The sequence below is a fragment of the Myxine glutinosa genome, chromosome 1, assembly GCF_964187855.1.
Source record: "Myxine glutinosa chromosome 1, kmMyxGlut1.1, whole genome shotgun sequence".
Taxonomy (NCBI): domain Eukaryota; kingdom Metazoa; phylum Chordata; class Myxini; order Myxiniformes; family Myxinidae; genus Myxine; species Myxine glutinosa.
In genome coordinates, this window is record NC_136261.1 from 316,074,016 (window position 1) to 316,092,533 (window position 18,518).

Genomic DNA, 18,518 nt, shown 5'->3' on the forward strand with positions numbered 1-18,518 from the left:
TATCTTGTGTGTGTATCCAACCTTATCTTGTGTGTGTGTCCAACATTATCTTGTGTGTGTGTCCAACCTTATCTTGTGTGTGTGTCCAACCTTATCTTGTGTGTGTGTCCAACCTTATCTTGTGTGTGTGTCCAACCTTATCTTGTGTGTGAGTCCAACCTTATCTTGTGTGTGAGTCCAACCTTATCTTGTGTGTGAGTCCAACCTTATCTTGTGTGTGAGTCCAACCTTATCTTGTGTGTGAGTCCAACCTTATCTTGTGTGTGAGTCCAACCTAATCTTGTGTGTGAGTCCAACCTAATCTTGTGTGTGAGTCCAACCTTATCTTGTGTGTGAGTCCAACCTTATTTTGTGTGTGTCCAACCTTATCCAACCAAGATAATCTAGTTTTGTACTTTTAATTCATTTTATGAAATTTGTAGAATTTGTTTTTTTACTTGGAAGTTGTGCGTTATGATGTGTAAATAAAGTTGGAAAAAATCTGATTTCATGCAATTTCATTTAAGGCTATAAGGCAACAAAAGGTGAAAATTTGGCAAGGGGTCTGGACTTTCTGTCGGCACTGTGTATACAGCATGCAGATCAATATGTATGTACAGTGCATTCAGAAAGTATTCAGACCCCTTCACTTTTTCCACATTTTGTTACATTGCAGCCTGATGCTGAAATCGTTTAAATTCATTTTTTCCCTCATCAATCTACACTCAAGACCCCATAATGACAAAGAGAAAACAGGATTTTAGAAAGTTTTGCAAATTTATTAAAAAGAAAAAACTGAAGTATCACTTTGACATAAGTATTCAGACCCTTTGCAATGACACTTGAAATTTAGCTCAGGTGGCTCCCATTTCTCTTGATCATCTTTGAGATGTTTCTACACCTTGATTGGAGTCCACCTGTGGTAAATTCAATTGATTGGACATGATTTGGAAAGGCACACACCTGTCTATATAACGTCTCACAGCTGACAATGCATATCAGAGCAAAAACCAAGCCATGAGGTCGAAGGAACTGCCTGCAGAGCTCAGAGACAGGATTGTGTCGAGGCACAGATCTGGGGAAGCCTACAAAAAAAAAATTCTGCTGCATTGAAGGTTCCCAAGAGCACAGTGGCCTCCATAATTCTTAAATGGAAAAAGTTTTGAACAACCAGGACTCTTCCTAGAGCTGGCCGCCTGGCCAAACTGAGCAATCGGGGGAGAAGGGCCTTGGTAAGAGAGGTGACCAAGAACCCGATGGTTGCTCTGGCTGAGCTCAAGAGATCCTGTGTGGAGATGGGACAAACTTCCAGAAGGACAACCATCACTGCAACACCCCACCGATCTGGGCTATATGGTAGAGTGGCCAGACGGAAGCCAAACAGTTCAATCTTGGTTTCATCAGATCACAAAATCTTGTTTCTCACAGTCTGAGAGTCCTTTAGGTGCTTTTTAGCAAACTCCAAGCGGGCTTTCATGTGTCTTTCACTGAGGAGAGGCTTCACAAGGCTTGTCAGTGCCTATAAAGGGGAGCCCTACATATATCGGTTAAAATACATTTACTTCTTCATGCAGCTGTATGAATGAAATTGGCGCCCATTGATATGAACTTTTCTAGAGCATTACTTGGTTCCTCCTAAGAACACAAAGGTAGTCCAGCATGCACACGAGATTTTTTTTGAATGTCCCTTATTTTCTTTTGTTTGGCATTTTCTACAAGCTATATAATGTCCCTATAGGAGCCTTTGCTAGTCTACAGCAGAGCAGATTTGTATATGGCTGTAAAATACTGTATATACAGTATATACTCCTTTCTGGTCAGGTCAGTCTTTTAGAACTGCCACTGATAACATGTAACCCAGTGCTACCTGCTGCATGGTTGGGTTGTCGGGACTAAACCGACACCCCTCACTGGCTTTGTTAGTGGGGAGTGTGACTGTAACATCCTGCCAGGACCAAAAACAACACCGAGCAACCACCACCAATTCCCTTGTAATTAATCTACCTAAATCCAGGATCACTGCTCACCTACACTGTTTCGTCCCTCTTATTCCCACTTGTGGAACCAAATTCTGCAGTATCTTCAACATTATCTTCATTGTCTTCTTCCCTCCAGGACTTCAAGACAGCTGTTCACCACCATATCAGATAATCCCCAATCCAAAACCATATTGTCTTCTCTCTACTTATACTCTCGTTAAGTAAACTATGTCCACAGAGAGGAGGGGACAAAAAGAAAACTCGAGAAAACTCGACAACCCAACTCGATTTAGCTCTTTCACGAGCCTCGATTCAGTATACAAAAAAAAAAAAAAAAAACGACCATAATGAGGCAAGGACAAACAAACTATGTCCACAGAGAGGAGGGGACAAAAAGCAAACCACCCAATGGGAGGAGAAGACAAAAAGCAAACCACCCACTGGGAGGAGGGAACAAAAAGCAAAATGCCCGCAGGGAGGCAGGGACCAGAGTCAAGAAGATGGGACAATTTTGGAAGAGGAGGTTGAGGCTTTGGGTGGGGTGGGGGAGTTGAGAACTTTCGCTGGGTGTGAGCGTTGGGGGGGGTTAAAGTATTGAGTGTGGGGAGGGGATTCATGCCTTAGGGTTGGAAGGGGCAGGGTGAGGGCTTGGGGTTGGGGGAACGGAACATAGGGAGCAAAGATGGGACAGAATTGGGAGGGCCCTTTTGTTGAGGAGTTGTCGATTGCATGTGTAAATTTACTCACAGAAACAATGCAATTTTGTGTGTGTATCACTGTAGGGGGTATCGGAATCATCCTACGGGTAATGTGTCAGTGTATCAGAAAGAATTAAAGTGGTAAAGCACCTGTAGATATAATGTGACACCAAGAGATCTTGTAAAGTAAAGAAAATCAACCTCATAACCAGTCATTGAACCTGACGAAGATAAAACAACTTCACCGATAAATTGAAAGACTCCAGGAAACGTCATGAAAATAAATCACGTCTTTGTCCAAAGTAAAGCTAAAAAATGAAGACTAACACATCAGGCCCTGGGAGGTCCTCGTTCCACCTTCTGATACCTAAGTATATATTACAAGAACAAGCAGGTTATTGTGTGTGATAAATGAGGACCTCAAGGCTTAAAGTGGTTCGTAATTCTTTAAGGATTCTCAGCAAAGCTTGATATATGGTGAGATTTATCTGCCACAATAATTATTCAGAGAGATTTAACTCACCATGTTCCAAGCTTTGCCTGAGAATCCATAAAGAATTACTAACCACATCGAGCCTTGATTTTTTTTTCATTATGTTATGAAAAACATTCTTTATCAAACATTTATGTCTTGAACTACTTAATTCTTTATCAATCAGCCGAGCTTCGAGCTACTTCTTCATCAAACACATTGAGTCTCCAACATGAACTTTATTCTCAAACTTTGGGGAAAAGGAGGCTGGAGGGTTGTGGGAGCAAAAGCAAAATTAATACGGTTTTCATATCAAAAACCAAAAACATCTGTAAAGTGAATTGCAAATTGTGCTGTTGCAAGAATCGCAAACACATGGCAGCCATGATAATTGTAGTTATAATAATTATTGCATTGTGCAACTCACATTCTGCAACTTGCTTTTCTCAACAGATCGACTGGGAAATGGTATTATAAAGTTCAAGGAAGATTAACGCATGAACATATATCATGAAATGAAATTGTGCAACAAACTAATTATCATCTTAAAACAGCCTCAACTTATCTACTATAAATGGATGAGGTGTGTGTGTGTGTGTGTGTGTGTGTGTGTGTGTGTGTGTGTGTGTGTGTGTGTGTGTGTACATGTGTGAGGCATACCTTTTGTGTCTATTAATTACATACGTCTATTAATTACGTATCACGTACTATTGAAATGTACCTTTTAACTCTTTAGACTGCTGAGATCCCTTCGACCTTTGAAGACCCTTTAAGACCCCTAATACCCCTTAAAGACCAAGATAACCCAAATGTCCCCTAGGCCCCAGAAGACCCAAAAGTTCCCGAGGAGCCAAAAGACCCAGAAGTCCCCAAAAGACTCAGAAGACCCAAAGGTTCCCGAGGACCCAAAAGACCCAAAAGTCCCCGAGGACCTAAAAGACCCCAAAGACCCAAAAGTCCCCGATGACCCAAAAGACCCCCACCCCCTCCCTCCCTAGTCCAGCAGGCAGGTATGCTACATGGTTGTGAAGACCAATGAAAATTTGGTCTAATGGACCAACGGGCCACAGATTAATGACTCAACTACTCCTACCTACTCCCCTTTTCATTCTTCCCTCTCCATCTCTGTAATGTATTTTGTTACTTCATTTTCGCAATGTCATCCACCTCCTGTAATTTAACTTTAATGCATCTCATGGCATTATAAAGTCATTCACACTTTCTTTTTCAATGTTCAGCTGACTTCCCTTTCACATTTCTCATTCAGACCTATCTAATAATATATATTACTAATATAGTCATTCCTAACCACAATGGGTTCAGAAGTTTCTGGATTGACACTATCAAACATTGTCACGCACTTGAAGATAAGGAGCAAAAACAAGGCGATCACAAATCCGAACAGCGTCCAGAGCGCAATCTCAGCATCTGCTTCATTGAGTTCAATTCCCAGGAAGTAGTACTTCTGTCCTTGAGGTGGCGAAGTTGGCTTCAGTGTTGTTGGTGCCATTGTTGTCGGTGCTGTGAGAAAACAGATATATGAGGGTTGTTCAGCAATTCTGTGGCTTAACATAGAATTATAATAAATAGCCCGGAGTCATCTCTCGAGGTTGTAGTTCAGACCTCTACTGATGTCGGGGCATTCCCCTGGGAGCCCCCCTGTTATGAAATCGAATAATCCAAGACAGGGCGATCCTGCGGACCATCGAATAGAAGGGCTGTATCAGATTTCAGAGCAATCAGTTGGTAAATAAGGGACGAGTAGGGATCCGAAGTTTTAGGGTTAACATACTCCCCACCCCCGAGTAATCCCCATGATCTGAAATTGAAACATCGAAGCCTGAGCGATTATGGGGGCCATTGAGTAATAAGGGCTGTATTCGGTTTCACGGAGCAATTGGTTGGTAAACAAGAGGAAAAGACATGTAAAATGTCATAGCCTCAAGGGTTTTAGTAATTTTGCTGTACGGAGTTAAAGGCCGTCACTTGGCCATCTTTGGTCAGATTAGAAAACAAATTTTTCAGCATGTGTAATTCTCATGTATTGAATTAATGCTAAATTTTAACAAAAATCGGTTCATGCATGTCAATAAATGGTTGGGGACATGTTCAAGTAACAAAATGGCCACCTGTTGGCCATCTTATATCTGATCTCGAAAATAAATGACGTGTATATGTAAGCTATCATTCATTATCTCTGTGTAATGTTTGAACAAGATTGGTAAATGCATGTCCGAGAAATGGTTTAGGACGTGTTCAACATCGGTTTTTTTTTTACAACTAAAATGGCCGCCAGTCGGCCATCTTTGATCGCATCGTGAAACAAAAAGATGTGCATATGTATACCACCATGTGCATCCCATCGTGCATTATCTTTGTTCCAAGTATGAACAAAATTGGTCCATACATCTCCGAGATGTGGTTGTGGATGCACGGACAGACAGACAGACAGACAAACGAGACCTAATCCATAAGCCTAACGGCGGCTAATAAGAGGGGAGTGGGGATCCAAAGTTTGGGGGTTAATCCCCCCTGGGAGCCCCCATGATCTGAAATCGAAAAATAGAAGTCCTTGTATTCATGGGTCAAGTTTTTCACGACCCATTTTACAAGTTAATCTCTTCCAGAATCGAGATGAGGTGACTTAAAAATAAAGCAAGGATAGTTGTTCAATCTGAGGTTAAATCTTCAAATACATGAAATGCAATTACAAATGTATAATTCAAGGGGAGGATGAAACTTCTCCTTGATTACCCCACTGTGTGTAGAGAGAAAAGCGATGTCATCAAGACGACATCACTGGTACCAAGAGTGCTCTGGGAAAGGCTATCACCCACCACCCCAAACTCAGCGGCTGTGTTTGTGTGAAAGTCAAGTGTTGTATTGTCTCATGTATCTGTCTGCATGTATTTGTGTTTTTGATGTGTCATAGCTCATCCACGAGCCATAGAGCCTGTAAATTGTTTTTTAAATTTAAAACAAGCGTTACGCCAAGGTCCCCCGTCGGTGAAGTGATGTGAGTTGACAAAGTGGAAGACGCAAGGCGGCCATCTTGGATTTTGACGTGGCGACCCAATTTTCAATAGCGTTCTTCCTTATGCCGAGATACACCCACACACCAGATTAGAAGTTGGTACTTCGCTTATTTTTCAAGATATTTCGCTCACAAGGTTCAGACATATATATGGTGGCGGCCATCTTGGATTTTGACGTGGCGACCCAATTTTCAATAGCGTTCTTCCTTATAGCAAGATACACCCACACACCAGATTATAAGTTGGTACTTCGCTTATTTTTCAAGATATTCCGCTCACAAGGTTCAGACATACATGGCATCAGACATACATGGCGGCGACCATCTTGGATTTTGACGTGGGTTGCACCCACACACCAAATTCGAATGCGGTCCTTCGCTTACGCACGCACGCACGCCCGCACGCACACACGCCCGCACGCACGGACGGACGGACACACGGACGGAGGGGAAAACCATAGTCCCCCTTTCGCTCCGCGGTGCGACGGGGGACAAAAATAAACAACTATCAATGACTGATGATTATTGGATGTGATAATTACCTTCAATTTCACTTCACATCGTTTAAAGTCAAGAAGCCGAAGCAATTTGAGGTTGATACAATCCAAATGCATATACGCTATACAGGGTACAGATATGTTCCTGACTCAGTCATGTGGAGCTGATTAGTTCTCTGTCAATAAATTAACTATCATTTCAAAATTTGATAATCTCTTCATGTCGGTCAAATGAAATGCATCGTGGTACAATCCAGACAGTTCAACGAAAATTGTTACCTCCACCACCAAAGGTGGATGGAGGTTATGTTTTCACCCCTGTCTGTCTGTCTGTTTGTTTGTCTGTCTGTGAACAAGATATCTCAAAAACATGTGGACGGATTTGGACGAAACTTGGTGGACAGGTTGGGTGTGTGACACGGACGAAATGATTAGATTTTGGTGAATATCTGAATATGGATTCGGATATGAGAATTATTTAGTTTTTAAGTGATTCTTCACCATTGAGTGATCGGGCCAAAACCAACATATAGCAGGATATCTCAAAAAGTTGTGGACGGATTTGGATGAAACTTGGTGGAGAGGTTGTGTGTGTGTGTGACAAGAACGATTCAATTCGATTTTGGTGAAGATCTGGATATGGATTCGGATACGAGAATTCTTTAATTTTTAAGTGATTCTTCACCATTGAGTGATCGGGCCAAAAACGATACATAGCAGGATATCTCAAAAAGTTATGGACGAGTTCTGACATGGACGAGTTATGAAAAAAAACTTGGTGCATAAATTGGTTCGGTGACAAGAACAAGCTGATTAGATTTTGGTTCAGGTCTGGATCCAGATACGACCTATCAGTGGATACAAAGCGTAAACTGTTCACCTGGCAGAGGTATGCGTTCTACTGAGTGCTGTTCTAGTTATTTCTGTGGTTGGGCGACTTCGCTAACATGTTGGCTTCTGATATCATGCGGACTTTGTATTGGCGATTTCAAAAGTAGCAATAAAAGAGAAGTTTATCGAGGTACAAAGCATGATATTATAAGAAGCAGTCAAACTCCATATTCATTCAAACGTGTGCAAAAAAGTTGCAGATTAACCCCTATAATATGGAGCAGGTTGAAGATGTCTCCTCAATTATCACACTGACTGCGGAGAGAAAAGCGACGTCGTAAAGATGGCGTCCCTGGTTCCCAGAGTGCCCTGGGAAGTTACATCATTTCTCCCAAGGACACCGGCTGTGATCTGAAGTCAAGTCCAGTGTCATCTAATGTCTGCGCATAACAGCTCCTCCAGGAGCCCTAAATTATGTGAAAAAACAACAACATTGTAATTTTGCATTAAATAAACATTGTTTGCGAATTACCGTAGGCCTATATCTTAGTGTTGTGTCATAGTGTCCAGTATGTATAAATTTTCTGCTGAAAAGAATCATGGTAATCTTTGTAAACCGATTGTTTTGGCCACTCGGCAATCTGCAGTGCCTTCAGAAAGTATTCACACCCATTGACTTTTTTCACATTTTGTTGTTACAGCCTGAATTTAAAATGGACTAAATTAAGATTTTTTTTTTGTCACTGATCTACACATAATAACACATAATGTCAAAGTGGAATTTTATTTTTAGAAATTTTTACAAAATAATTAGTTCAAATGTTTCAAATGTTCAAAGGGTTTCAAATGTCACTTTTCCAACTGTATGAGCCATGCTGTTTGAATTCCAGATAATTCCATATCAATCCTTCTGCATTTCTCTCGATAGCATGATGAGCCAGTCAGCTCTATAACAATCTCAATCTCCAAAACTTTGCTAACTAGATGGTATTCATAGAATACTTACCCTGCGCAGTCAACTTGGTGCGAGCCAACTCTTCTGTTTTTAACGTTTTTCTCTTTAATCCAATATGGCTGCCAGACCACGTGAGCGATGACATCATACATTTATATCCTCTCTTATAATTATTGCATAGAGCACGCTCAATACATTTCAAACTTATCAGACTAAGTGTTGTCCCTGTCAAATTATGACGTCATAATTACGGCACCAATGACCTCGTTAACAACATCGTTAACAACACCTATTCCCCATATGGAGTTCTTTACCATGAGCCACGTTTCCGTTTTTTTCCACAGAGCGGTTTTGGAGATATAGAGGTGCAACGTTTTTTGGTTTTCCAAGATGGCGCCTGTACCACATGGCCTATGACATCATGATTATCATTAAAATATTCTAAAGGAGGAGCACTCCTATGGTGAAAATTTCCTGTCAATCGGACCAAGAATTGCAGAGAAAATAAATTCATACTGATCGAATCAAGCGTTGAACTTGTCGAATTATGACGTCATAATTAAGGTACTGATAACATCATCATTAACATATCTTATTCCCCAAGTGGAATACTTGACAATGAGCCATGCTTCAATTTTTTCCATGGAGCGGTTTTGGAGATATAGAGGTGCAACGTTTTACGATTTGTTTAACATGTTTATTGGGGAGAGATCGTCAAGTGGTTTAAGCATTCGAGCAAGCACTCCATTCAAAACCGTCAAGGAACGGCTAGCCTGGCAAGCGCTAGCTAGCTGCTTGGTAAATGAACACAACCCGGGCTTCCTCCCTTTTTCAGTTTCGTGTTAAACAGCAGAAACGAGTTTCAAAAGTTCACGACAAAAAACGCCACGGTAGCGGCAGAAAGGGTCATGTTATTAACCCAACCCTTGTGAGGTAGGTATATAGAGTACCATAGATCTTTGCTGAGTTCTGCAAGTAAAACTTATCTCACTGATGTCGGGATTCCTCCAAATTTCTTCATTTAGTGTTATAAACAGCATTAGTGACTGTTTAAAAAGCTAATCGTGCGTGTTTTGTGGTTTATAATATTTTAACCTATGGTGGAGGCCGTTGCTCCCATGAAAACGTCATGATAGGCTATTTATAAACGTTGACTCAATGTTTGTTGAAGGAGGAAAAACCCCTTGGGGAGGTGGGATATCATTGGTATTAATATTGTTTTGTAATAACATTAATATTACGCTATTATCGTTAGTTTTGTTATTCGAAGCGACCTTGTAAAAACGCCATGATAAAGCTAACTTAACATGGATATAAACCTCAACATGCAACCTCATCGACGGCAATGGTGGGGAAAACCCGCTCAGGGGAGAAAAACCCCTTGGGGAGGGAGACAAACCCCTTTCCCGACCCGGATTTCAGTCAACAGAGCATCTTCTCTTCTGGACTTGGTTATGACTAACTTCCCTGAAAATGTCTGCTGCTCTTCTTCTGCTCCAATCGGCTCTTCTGATCATGAGCTTGTTAAAGTGGACATCTCTCTGACCATTCTCAGAGAGCCTCCTCAGCGTCGACGAGTCTGGCATTTCACTCAGGCCAACTGGCACGGTCTTCAAGCAGCCATCAATCATCTGGACTGGTCTCCCATCTCTACTGCCTCTGACATAAATTCTTCCTGGGAATTCTTCCAAAGCAAACTGCTCTCTCTCATGCACAGATTTATCCCATCTCGTCTTCTGTTGTCATACCCTTCCTCCCGTCCATGGTACACGGAATCTTGTGGTGAGGCTATTTCCCAGAAACAACTTGCTTTCGTCTCCTGGAAAGCAAATCCAACGGAAGGAAATCTCATTTCCTTTCACAAAGCCCGAAACAAGTGTGTGTCCACCCTCAGGAGAGCCAGGAAACAATATCTCTCCGTTCTCAGGACCGAACTCTCTTATCTGTCTCCTTCTTCCAAATCCTGGTGGCGTCTGGTCAAATCTGTTTCTGGTGTTTGTTCCCCCTCCATCCCCTCCCTCACCTCAAATGGCCACACGGCTGACTCCGCACGTGAAAAACCTGAATGCCTCAACTCTGTGTTTGCCTCTAAATCTTCTGTCCCAAACCCATCCCTCTCTGTACCCACCGTACCCAGTCGTACCCAGCTGCTCCTGGACTCTGTGTCCTTTCCTCCTGATAAGGTGGAAATGTTTCTGGCAACCCTCGACTCGGATTCTGCAACTGGACCTGACGGCATCAGCCCACGGGTCCTAAAATCCTGTTCTTCCGCTCTTTCACTCCCTCTCTCTGTTCTCTTCACCCTCTCTTTTGCTCAAGGTCATCTTCCATCTGCTTGGAAATCTGCCAACATCACCGCTTTGCACAAAAAAGGTGCAAAAACAGATCCCAGCAACTACAGACCAATCAGCCTTCTCCCAATTATCAGCAAAGTCATGGAATCCATCATTGCTTCAGATATGAAATCTTTCCTCTTCTCCAATGGCTTGATCTCTGATCATCAATTTGGTTTCAGACCTGGACACTCTATTCTGGACATGCTGCTTCTGCTTTCTCAACAATGGATGGAGGTCCTCAATGCCAAACAGGAAATTAGAGCAGTCTCCCTTGACATATCACGTGCCTTCGATACGGCTGGCACCCCGCTCTGCTCACCAAGCTCTCCTCTTTTGGTATCCATGGAAATCTCCACGCATGGCTGGCGGACTTCCTCTCTAGTCGTAGTCAACGTGTGGCCCTGAATGGGTTTCTCTCATCTCCTCTTCCTGTTCAGGCTGGAGTTCCACTATGCAGTGTTCTGGGCCCTGTGCTTTTTCTGGTCTTCATCAATGATCTCTCTGACTCTCTTGAAAATCCTCTGTATCTATTTGCTGATGACTCTACTCTCTGTCGCTCCATTCTTCATCCCTCAGATCGGCAGTCTGCAGCCTCCTCACTCTCTGCAGACCTGGACAAAATCACAGACTGGGCAAACAAGTGGAACATGTCTTTCAATCCTGACAAATCTCACACTCTTACGATGTCTCTCCGAAAAGACCGACTGGACAACCCTCCCATCCACTTTCTGAATAATCCTCTCCAAGAAGTTCTGTCACTCAAGCTTTTGGGTCTCACTATCTGCCATGATCTTTCCTGGGAAAACCACATTTCAAATCTGGCCTCCAAAGCCAGTCGCTGCCTGGGCATCCTCCGTCGTGCGAAGTCCTTCCTTGGCACACCTGAGCTCCTCACCACAATACAAGGCTTTCATCCGCAGCTCAATGGAATACTGCTCTCCCCTCTGGGCTGGTGCTCCTGCCTCACACCTAGCTCGTCTTCACGCTGTTGAAACCAAAGCATTCAGAATCATTGGAATCTCCCGCGATGAAGCTAACTCCAAGGGCCTTTCACTCACTCACCGCAGGCAGGTTGGTGGTCTTTCCGTCTTTTACCGACTCCTCTCTGGCCTTGCCCCCCCCCCCCCCCCAGCTCTCTCTGGGCTCTGTCCCGCAAATATTCCTACAGGTCGCACAAGATCTGCCTGCAACCCTCTTATGGTCAAACTGCCAAAATCAAGACTCTCTGCTCACCTTCACTCCTTCATTCCTCTTTTCTCCCGCCTCTGGAACAAACTCCCTCACTCTCTTCAATCCCACTCCACCCTCCAGGTCTTTAAAACAGCTGTTCACCACCATCTCTTATCTTCCCCCATCCAAAACCTTGATCTTTTCTACCCCCGCTAATTTCACCCCAATTCCACTTTTTTGAAATACCAACTTCTGTCCTGGAAGTCCTTGGTGTCCTTGTGTTTTATACTTCTCCCTCCCCCCCCCCACTTCCCACGCCTCCTCCCCCAAGCCCTCTCCCTTCCACACATCTCCCTGCTCTCAAATGTTGTGTTTGTGTGCCTCCCCGTCTCTCCCCATCTTGTTTTCCGCTCCCTCTTTTTATATATTTTGTTTGTCTGGTTGATTTGTTTGTGAAGTAAATGTTAGCTCTTTCACGAGCCTCGATTCAGTATACAAAAAAAATGAATGCGCTACTACCTTCATTATGTAACCCTTCGTCATCCTGTCAAGTTTGGTTGAGATTGGATAAGTAACAACGGAATGTATTGGGGTCAAAAATTCATCAGACAGACAGATAGTCAGGTTCACTATGTTAACAAATATAATTTCTTTCAAAATTTTGGGATTAGCAAACCTGTACATTTTTGGAATCTTCAGAGCATGGAGAATCTGAAAATCAATGTTGGCATTTGCACAGACACCTGTATGGCCGCCATTTTGGATTTTGAAAATGGCCGCCATAAAATACATATTTTGCGCGATCTCGGCTTCTAGTCAACCTAGAGACTTAATTAAATATGCTAATCCTATGTTTTCTGGGTCGAGGAATCCAATAAAGGCCTCAAAATAGTGCTCAGGATTATAGAAAAGCAACAAACAAAGGTAATTGAAAACCATTGTCTTTATATTTGTGATATAACTGTATTACATGATACATGATATTGCAAGTCCTTTGAAGTTATAGGTTGTTATAGGAAGTTATAGGTAGTATCAGATTGAACTATAAGTCCTATACACAGGATCTACGAGGTCTCTCCCGTTCAGGAATATGCTTTTACAGATCTTCATCACTGTCCTGAGTGTCATTTTCGCAAAGGTGTCTACGCAAATGTAAACATTAATTTTTGGATTCCTCATGCTCTGAATATTCCAAAAATGTATAGTTTTGCTAATCTATCAACATTTTGAACGAAAAAACAGAGTGAACCTGACTAAGACACCAAATGACATATTTTAGTGTGATGAACAGGATTATAACTAATTAATTGACATATGTGGGAAAATTACCCGCCCTGACCAGGAATCGAACCCAGGTCCTCTGTTGAACCGTATCAGGTCAGGGTCACCCAGATATCTCAGATGGCAGAGCACTGGCACAGTTCACCAGAGGACCTGGGTTCAATTCCTGGTCAGGGCATGTAATTTTCCGCACATGTGTCAATTAATTCATAAATTTGTTTGCATTTTGTTGTAACGATTTCTGATCAACTAGGGCATGCCCGTACTATATATAAGCTAGGACGTGCCCGTACGTGGGTGCCCGTTCCTTGCCAAAAAAAAAAAAAAAAAAAAATTTGTGTAGGGGTGTGTGTGTGTAAACATCCTAGGGCGTGCCCGTACGTGGGTGCAAAAAAACATGCGTGCAAACAACAACAACAAAAAAAAACTTTGAAACCACGTGGCAGTAACGACCACAGAACCCCCCCCCCTCTATTTACATGAATGGTTTGGTCCATTCGCAACGACCACAGAACCCCCCCCCCTCTATTTACATGCAATGGTTTGGTCCAAAGCGAACGGTTTGGTCCATTCGATGTGATTCGATGATTCGATGTGAATGGTTTGGTCCATTCGCAACGACCACAGAACCCCCCCCTCTATTTACATGAATGGTTTGGTCCATTCGCAAAGCCCTCTGCAAGCTCTCTGATTGGTTGAATCGTTTTTTGGACATAGCTCGGTAAGTAATTGTCCGATTAATATGAAACCTTGAAAAGGCACATCCTCGGGTCCCCAGCAATATACCTGGCAAGTTAAAAGTATATCGGACCCGTGGTTGTCGAGAAACAGCGGTCACAGACAAACGTACAAACGTACAGACAGAGATTACTGGAATTATAGATAGACTAGGGCATGCCCGTACTATATCTATATCTAAAATTATATCCCCCCCCCTCTATTTACATGAAATGGTTTGGTCCAAAGCGAACGGCTTGCGAGTGGTGACAATCCCCCCCCTCTATTTACATGCAATGGTTTGGTCCAAAGCGAACGGCTTCCGGAGTTTGGTAAAGAAATCGCCATCGCGTGCACAAACGCGCAGGAAAGCGAATGAATCGCAAATTCGTTTTTATTAGTTGTAAAACATAGTTTAACGCCAACATAGTTTGCAAACGTGAAATAAATGAATACGCTCTCAAATGTGCCATCCGAGGCAGAGTGTGCCCGCCACGTTCGGCACACGCGATCGTTCGCTGCTCTCTGATTGGTTGAATCGTTTTTTGGACATAGCTCGGTAAGTAATTGTCCGATTAATATGAAACCTTGAAAAGGCACATCCTCGGGTCCCCAGCAATATACCTGGCAAGTTAAAAGTATATCGGACCCGTGGTTGTCGAGAAACAGCGGTCACAGACAAACAAACGTACAGACAGACAGAGATTACTGGAATTATAGATAGATAGCCCACATAATCTGACATCTTTTTTCCAAAATTATACTCGACTAATTATGCTTCTCTACAAATATATAGCTACCAACTACTCATCACCACCCAGTCATACGTAAATGCAGGCAGGGATTCCGAGTGCTTGGATCAACGAAACCATTGCAGTTTACGATGGCTCTGTAGGCTTCGATGGAGCTCTTGGGCATTGCAGGCCGCTCTGGGTCACTGTGGTTGATTGCAAAGAAGCCGTAGCGCTCGGTGTAACCAGCTGTCCATTCAAAGCAGTCCATCAGGGTCCAGGCAAAGTATCCTGTGACGTTCACACCATCTAGGCGTATAGCTGATGGAGGGACGTGAGAGATGAATGGGGTTTGGGTCATTCATTCATTTTACTAACATGACCCGAGGTAAACCACATGATTATTTCCAGGTACTATCCAATCGATGTTCCGAGATGTCAAAAAGCATGGTGTCCACATTATCTTTTGCAATTTTAAATCACATATCTTGAGCAATCACATTTAAAGCTGAGCTAACTTTACTTGCTGGAGCAGTGCCACCTTTTTCATTGGCCTCTTAAATGACATACGAGGATTGTTCACAAAGTGACCTGAACAAGGTAGTTATAATAGTCCAAATTCGAAGGTTTTTCTAAATTCATCAACATACAAGTATACTGTATATAACTCAGTACCCGGAGCTGCCTGGCCAGGTGAGCTTTTCCTTGCGGGGGTTTTGGGATGTGTTGGATATTTCAAAGCTACGGAATCATTGGCCTCATGGTGTTACATTTTGCCTGCAGACCGGCAGCAGCACTGCCTGACCCCATATCCCAATATATACTTTATAGTGGCCATTGGTGGCCTCCAAATGGCCTTCAAGGTCAACATGCGGCAGCTTAAAACCTTGCTCAGATCCTGAAGTACCAAGACCCAAAATTTGGGCTAGGCCTTCCAAGAGTAACGAACAAACAAATGCACAAATAATATAAATTATCTGCAGGATTTCCTACTATATATAATTTGAGACATGTCTGTTCGTTACATCCGCCACTGAAGGTGGATAGAGGTTGTTTTTACTGCTGTCTATTTGTCTGTCTGTCTGTCTGTCTGTGAACAAAATATCTCAAAAGGTTGCGGACGGATTCGGATGACATTTGGCAGAGATGTAGCGTATGTGACAAGGACGAAATTATTAGATTTTGGTGAAGATTCGGATCCGGATAGTCGAATTTTTCAAAGTGATTCTACACCATCGGGAGATGGGGCCAAAAACGATATATAGCAGGATATCTCAAAAAGTTGTGGACGGATTTGGACGAAACTTGGTGGAGAGATTGTGTGTGTCATAAGAACTAATCGATTCAATTTCGTGAAGATCTGAATATGTATTTGGATACGATAATTATTTAATTTACAAGTGATCCTTCACCATTGAGTGATAGGGCTAAAACCGATAAATAGCACGATATCTCAAAAAGTTATGGTCGGATTTGGACAACACTTGGTGGACCGGTGGGGTGTTCTACAAGGACGAATCGATTCAATTTTGGTGAAGATCTGAATATGGGTTCGGATACGAGAGTTATTTAATTTTTAAGTGATTCTTCACCATTGAGAGATCGACCGAAAAGCAATATATAGCATGATATTTTAAAAAAGTTATGGAAGAGTTATGACTAAAGTTGGTGGACGATTTGGTTCGGTGACAAGAACAAGCCGATTCGATTTTGGTTCAGATCCTAATCCAGATCCGGCCTATCAGTGGATACAAAACATAAACTGTGTAGCCTGGCGGAGGTTTGCACCCTACCGAGTGGGGTTCTAGTTTGCTTGTGTGTTTGTTTGTTTGACTTCTATGCATTCCTAAACAACTGCATGGAATGAGTTGAATACTGGTGGTTGTACTTGGGGTGTATTCAATAAGGTTTTAGTTGGTAAAATATTTTCATAGCACGGGAGAGGTCTCTGTAAATGTTTGCAAATTCTCTATGTAAATGTGTATTGTGAAGTGCCGCTCCCAGGATGAGGGGTTGATACAAATTATAAAAGTGGACGAATGAGCCCATCCATAAGGACAGGTTCTTTGTGAGAAAGGAAAATAAATAAATGCAGTAAGTAATATAAATAAATGCATTTTTAAATGCAGAGTATCTCATTCGCATAATATTTTGAATACCTTACGTAACTAATAAAATTAAAACGACCAGAACAGAAATTATGAGTGAGGAACTGTAAACAATCATATATATTCATATAAATCATATATAGGATAAAGATGAGCTGGGCTGATATGGATAAAAAGATTTACTTAAAGATTGGGGTAAAGGGCAAGATAGAAAGCAGGGACTTTCTGGAGGAGTGAAAAATGGAGGAAGAATGAGATATATTAGCAGAAAGATGGATACAGTTGGAAGAGTGGGGTGGGGGAAGAGTTACTCTTGAGGACTGCACGAACGTACCTTTCAAAACCTCATTGGTGTACTTCTTCAAATAACGGATCCTTGTAGCATCATCTAAATCGGTCAGATTGTTACTGCGCTGTGCTGCACCATTTGCTGCAACCCACACACTTCCAGCCTCGGGGTAACGTTGTGCAGTGTAGTTGATCAGCTTACGTAGACCAAGAGGTGTAATGGTTCGATTTGGAGCTCCAGTTTTTGGCCATCTCCAATTAGAAACTATCTCTGCTGCCCGGTCACAGCGGTAGTTTTCATTATCCTTGCAAGAGATGTATCGCAAGCGGTCCGGTATTGCAAGGCCCACCATGTAATGTGTCAATGCGAGGAAGTCGTGTGTGCCATGAATGAGTTTTTTCTCGTCGGGAGTCAATTTTGGCAATCGGGGTTGAAATTTATTGTTCAACATTGTCGATGGATAATCACCGTGGAATATTGGATCTGCAAACCTGAATAAGAGCAAAATTAAATAGACATGCCCACTGTAAAAATATTAAAAGTAATGCAACAGTTGATTAATGTATGGTCATGACATCCCACATATCTGGGATCGGACTAAACAGAAGTATGCAGTTGAGGAAAAATTAGTTTACATCAACTCCAAATATATTTTTTACCATTTTCTAACTTCCTTATATATACTATATATATATATATATATATATATATACATACAGTATATATATACATACAGTATATATATATATATATATATATATATATATATATATATATATATATATATATATATATATATATATATATATATATATACACGAATATATATATATATGTATATATATATATATATATACTGAAACGCAAAATAAACTTACCACCTTTGAAACCTTTAAATATCAACAATAACACTGCGTGTAGTAAATGTGTGAACTTATTTGTGGACAATAGTGTCCTCGCTGTCAGACAAAACGGTCACGGATGGTCACTTGAACCTTCAATGGTCACTTCATAGCACAGCTGTTGAACAGCCGTTTTGACTGTCAGTGATTAGCCAAGGGGTACGGGATGATTTTAATGAGCTGCATGTGATGTCTTGATATTGGCTTTAAAAAGGCCAGTGCAAAATGGGCATTTTGACCGAAAAATTTGACCATTTTGACCAACTTCAAAAAGACCGAAAACACAAAAGAAACTTACCACCTTTGAAACCTTTAAATATCAACAATAACACTGCGTATAGTAAATGTGTGAACTTATTTGTGGACAATAGTGTCCTCACTGTCAGACAAAACGGTCACGGATGGTCACTTGAACCTTCAATGGTCACTTCATAGCACAGCTGTTGAACAGCCGTTTTGACTGTCAGTGATTAGCCAAGGGGTATGGGATGATTTTAATGAGCTGCACGTGATGTCTTGATATTGGCTTTAAAAAGGCC

At 41.9% G+C, this 18,518-nt stretch overlaps 1 protein-coding gene across 1 annotated transcript in view; it reads right to left on the reverse strand.

Moving 5' to 3' along the window:
* The window catches only part of LCT (lactase), a gene marked incomplete in the record, with an annotated part of 262,995 nt that overhangs the window by 128,300 nt on the left and 116,177 nt on the right, over nt 1-18,518 (reverse strand). The window contains 3 exon segments of the mRNA XM_068096286.2: nt 4,405-4,649; nt 14,777-15,001; nt 17,123-17,568. Of these exon segments, the coding sequence (XP_067952387.2) occupies nt 4,405-4,649; nt 14,777-15,001; nt 17,123-17,568 (916 nt within the window).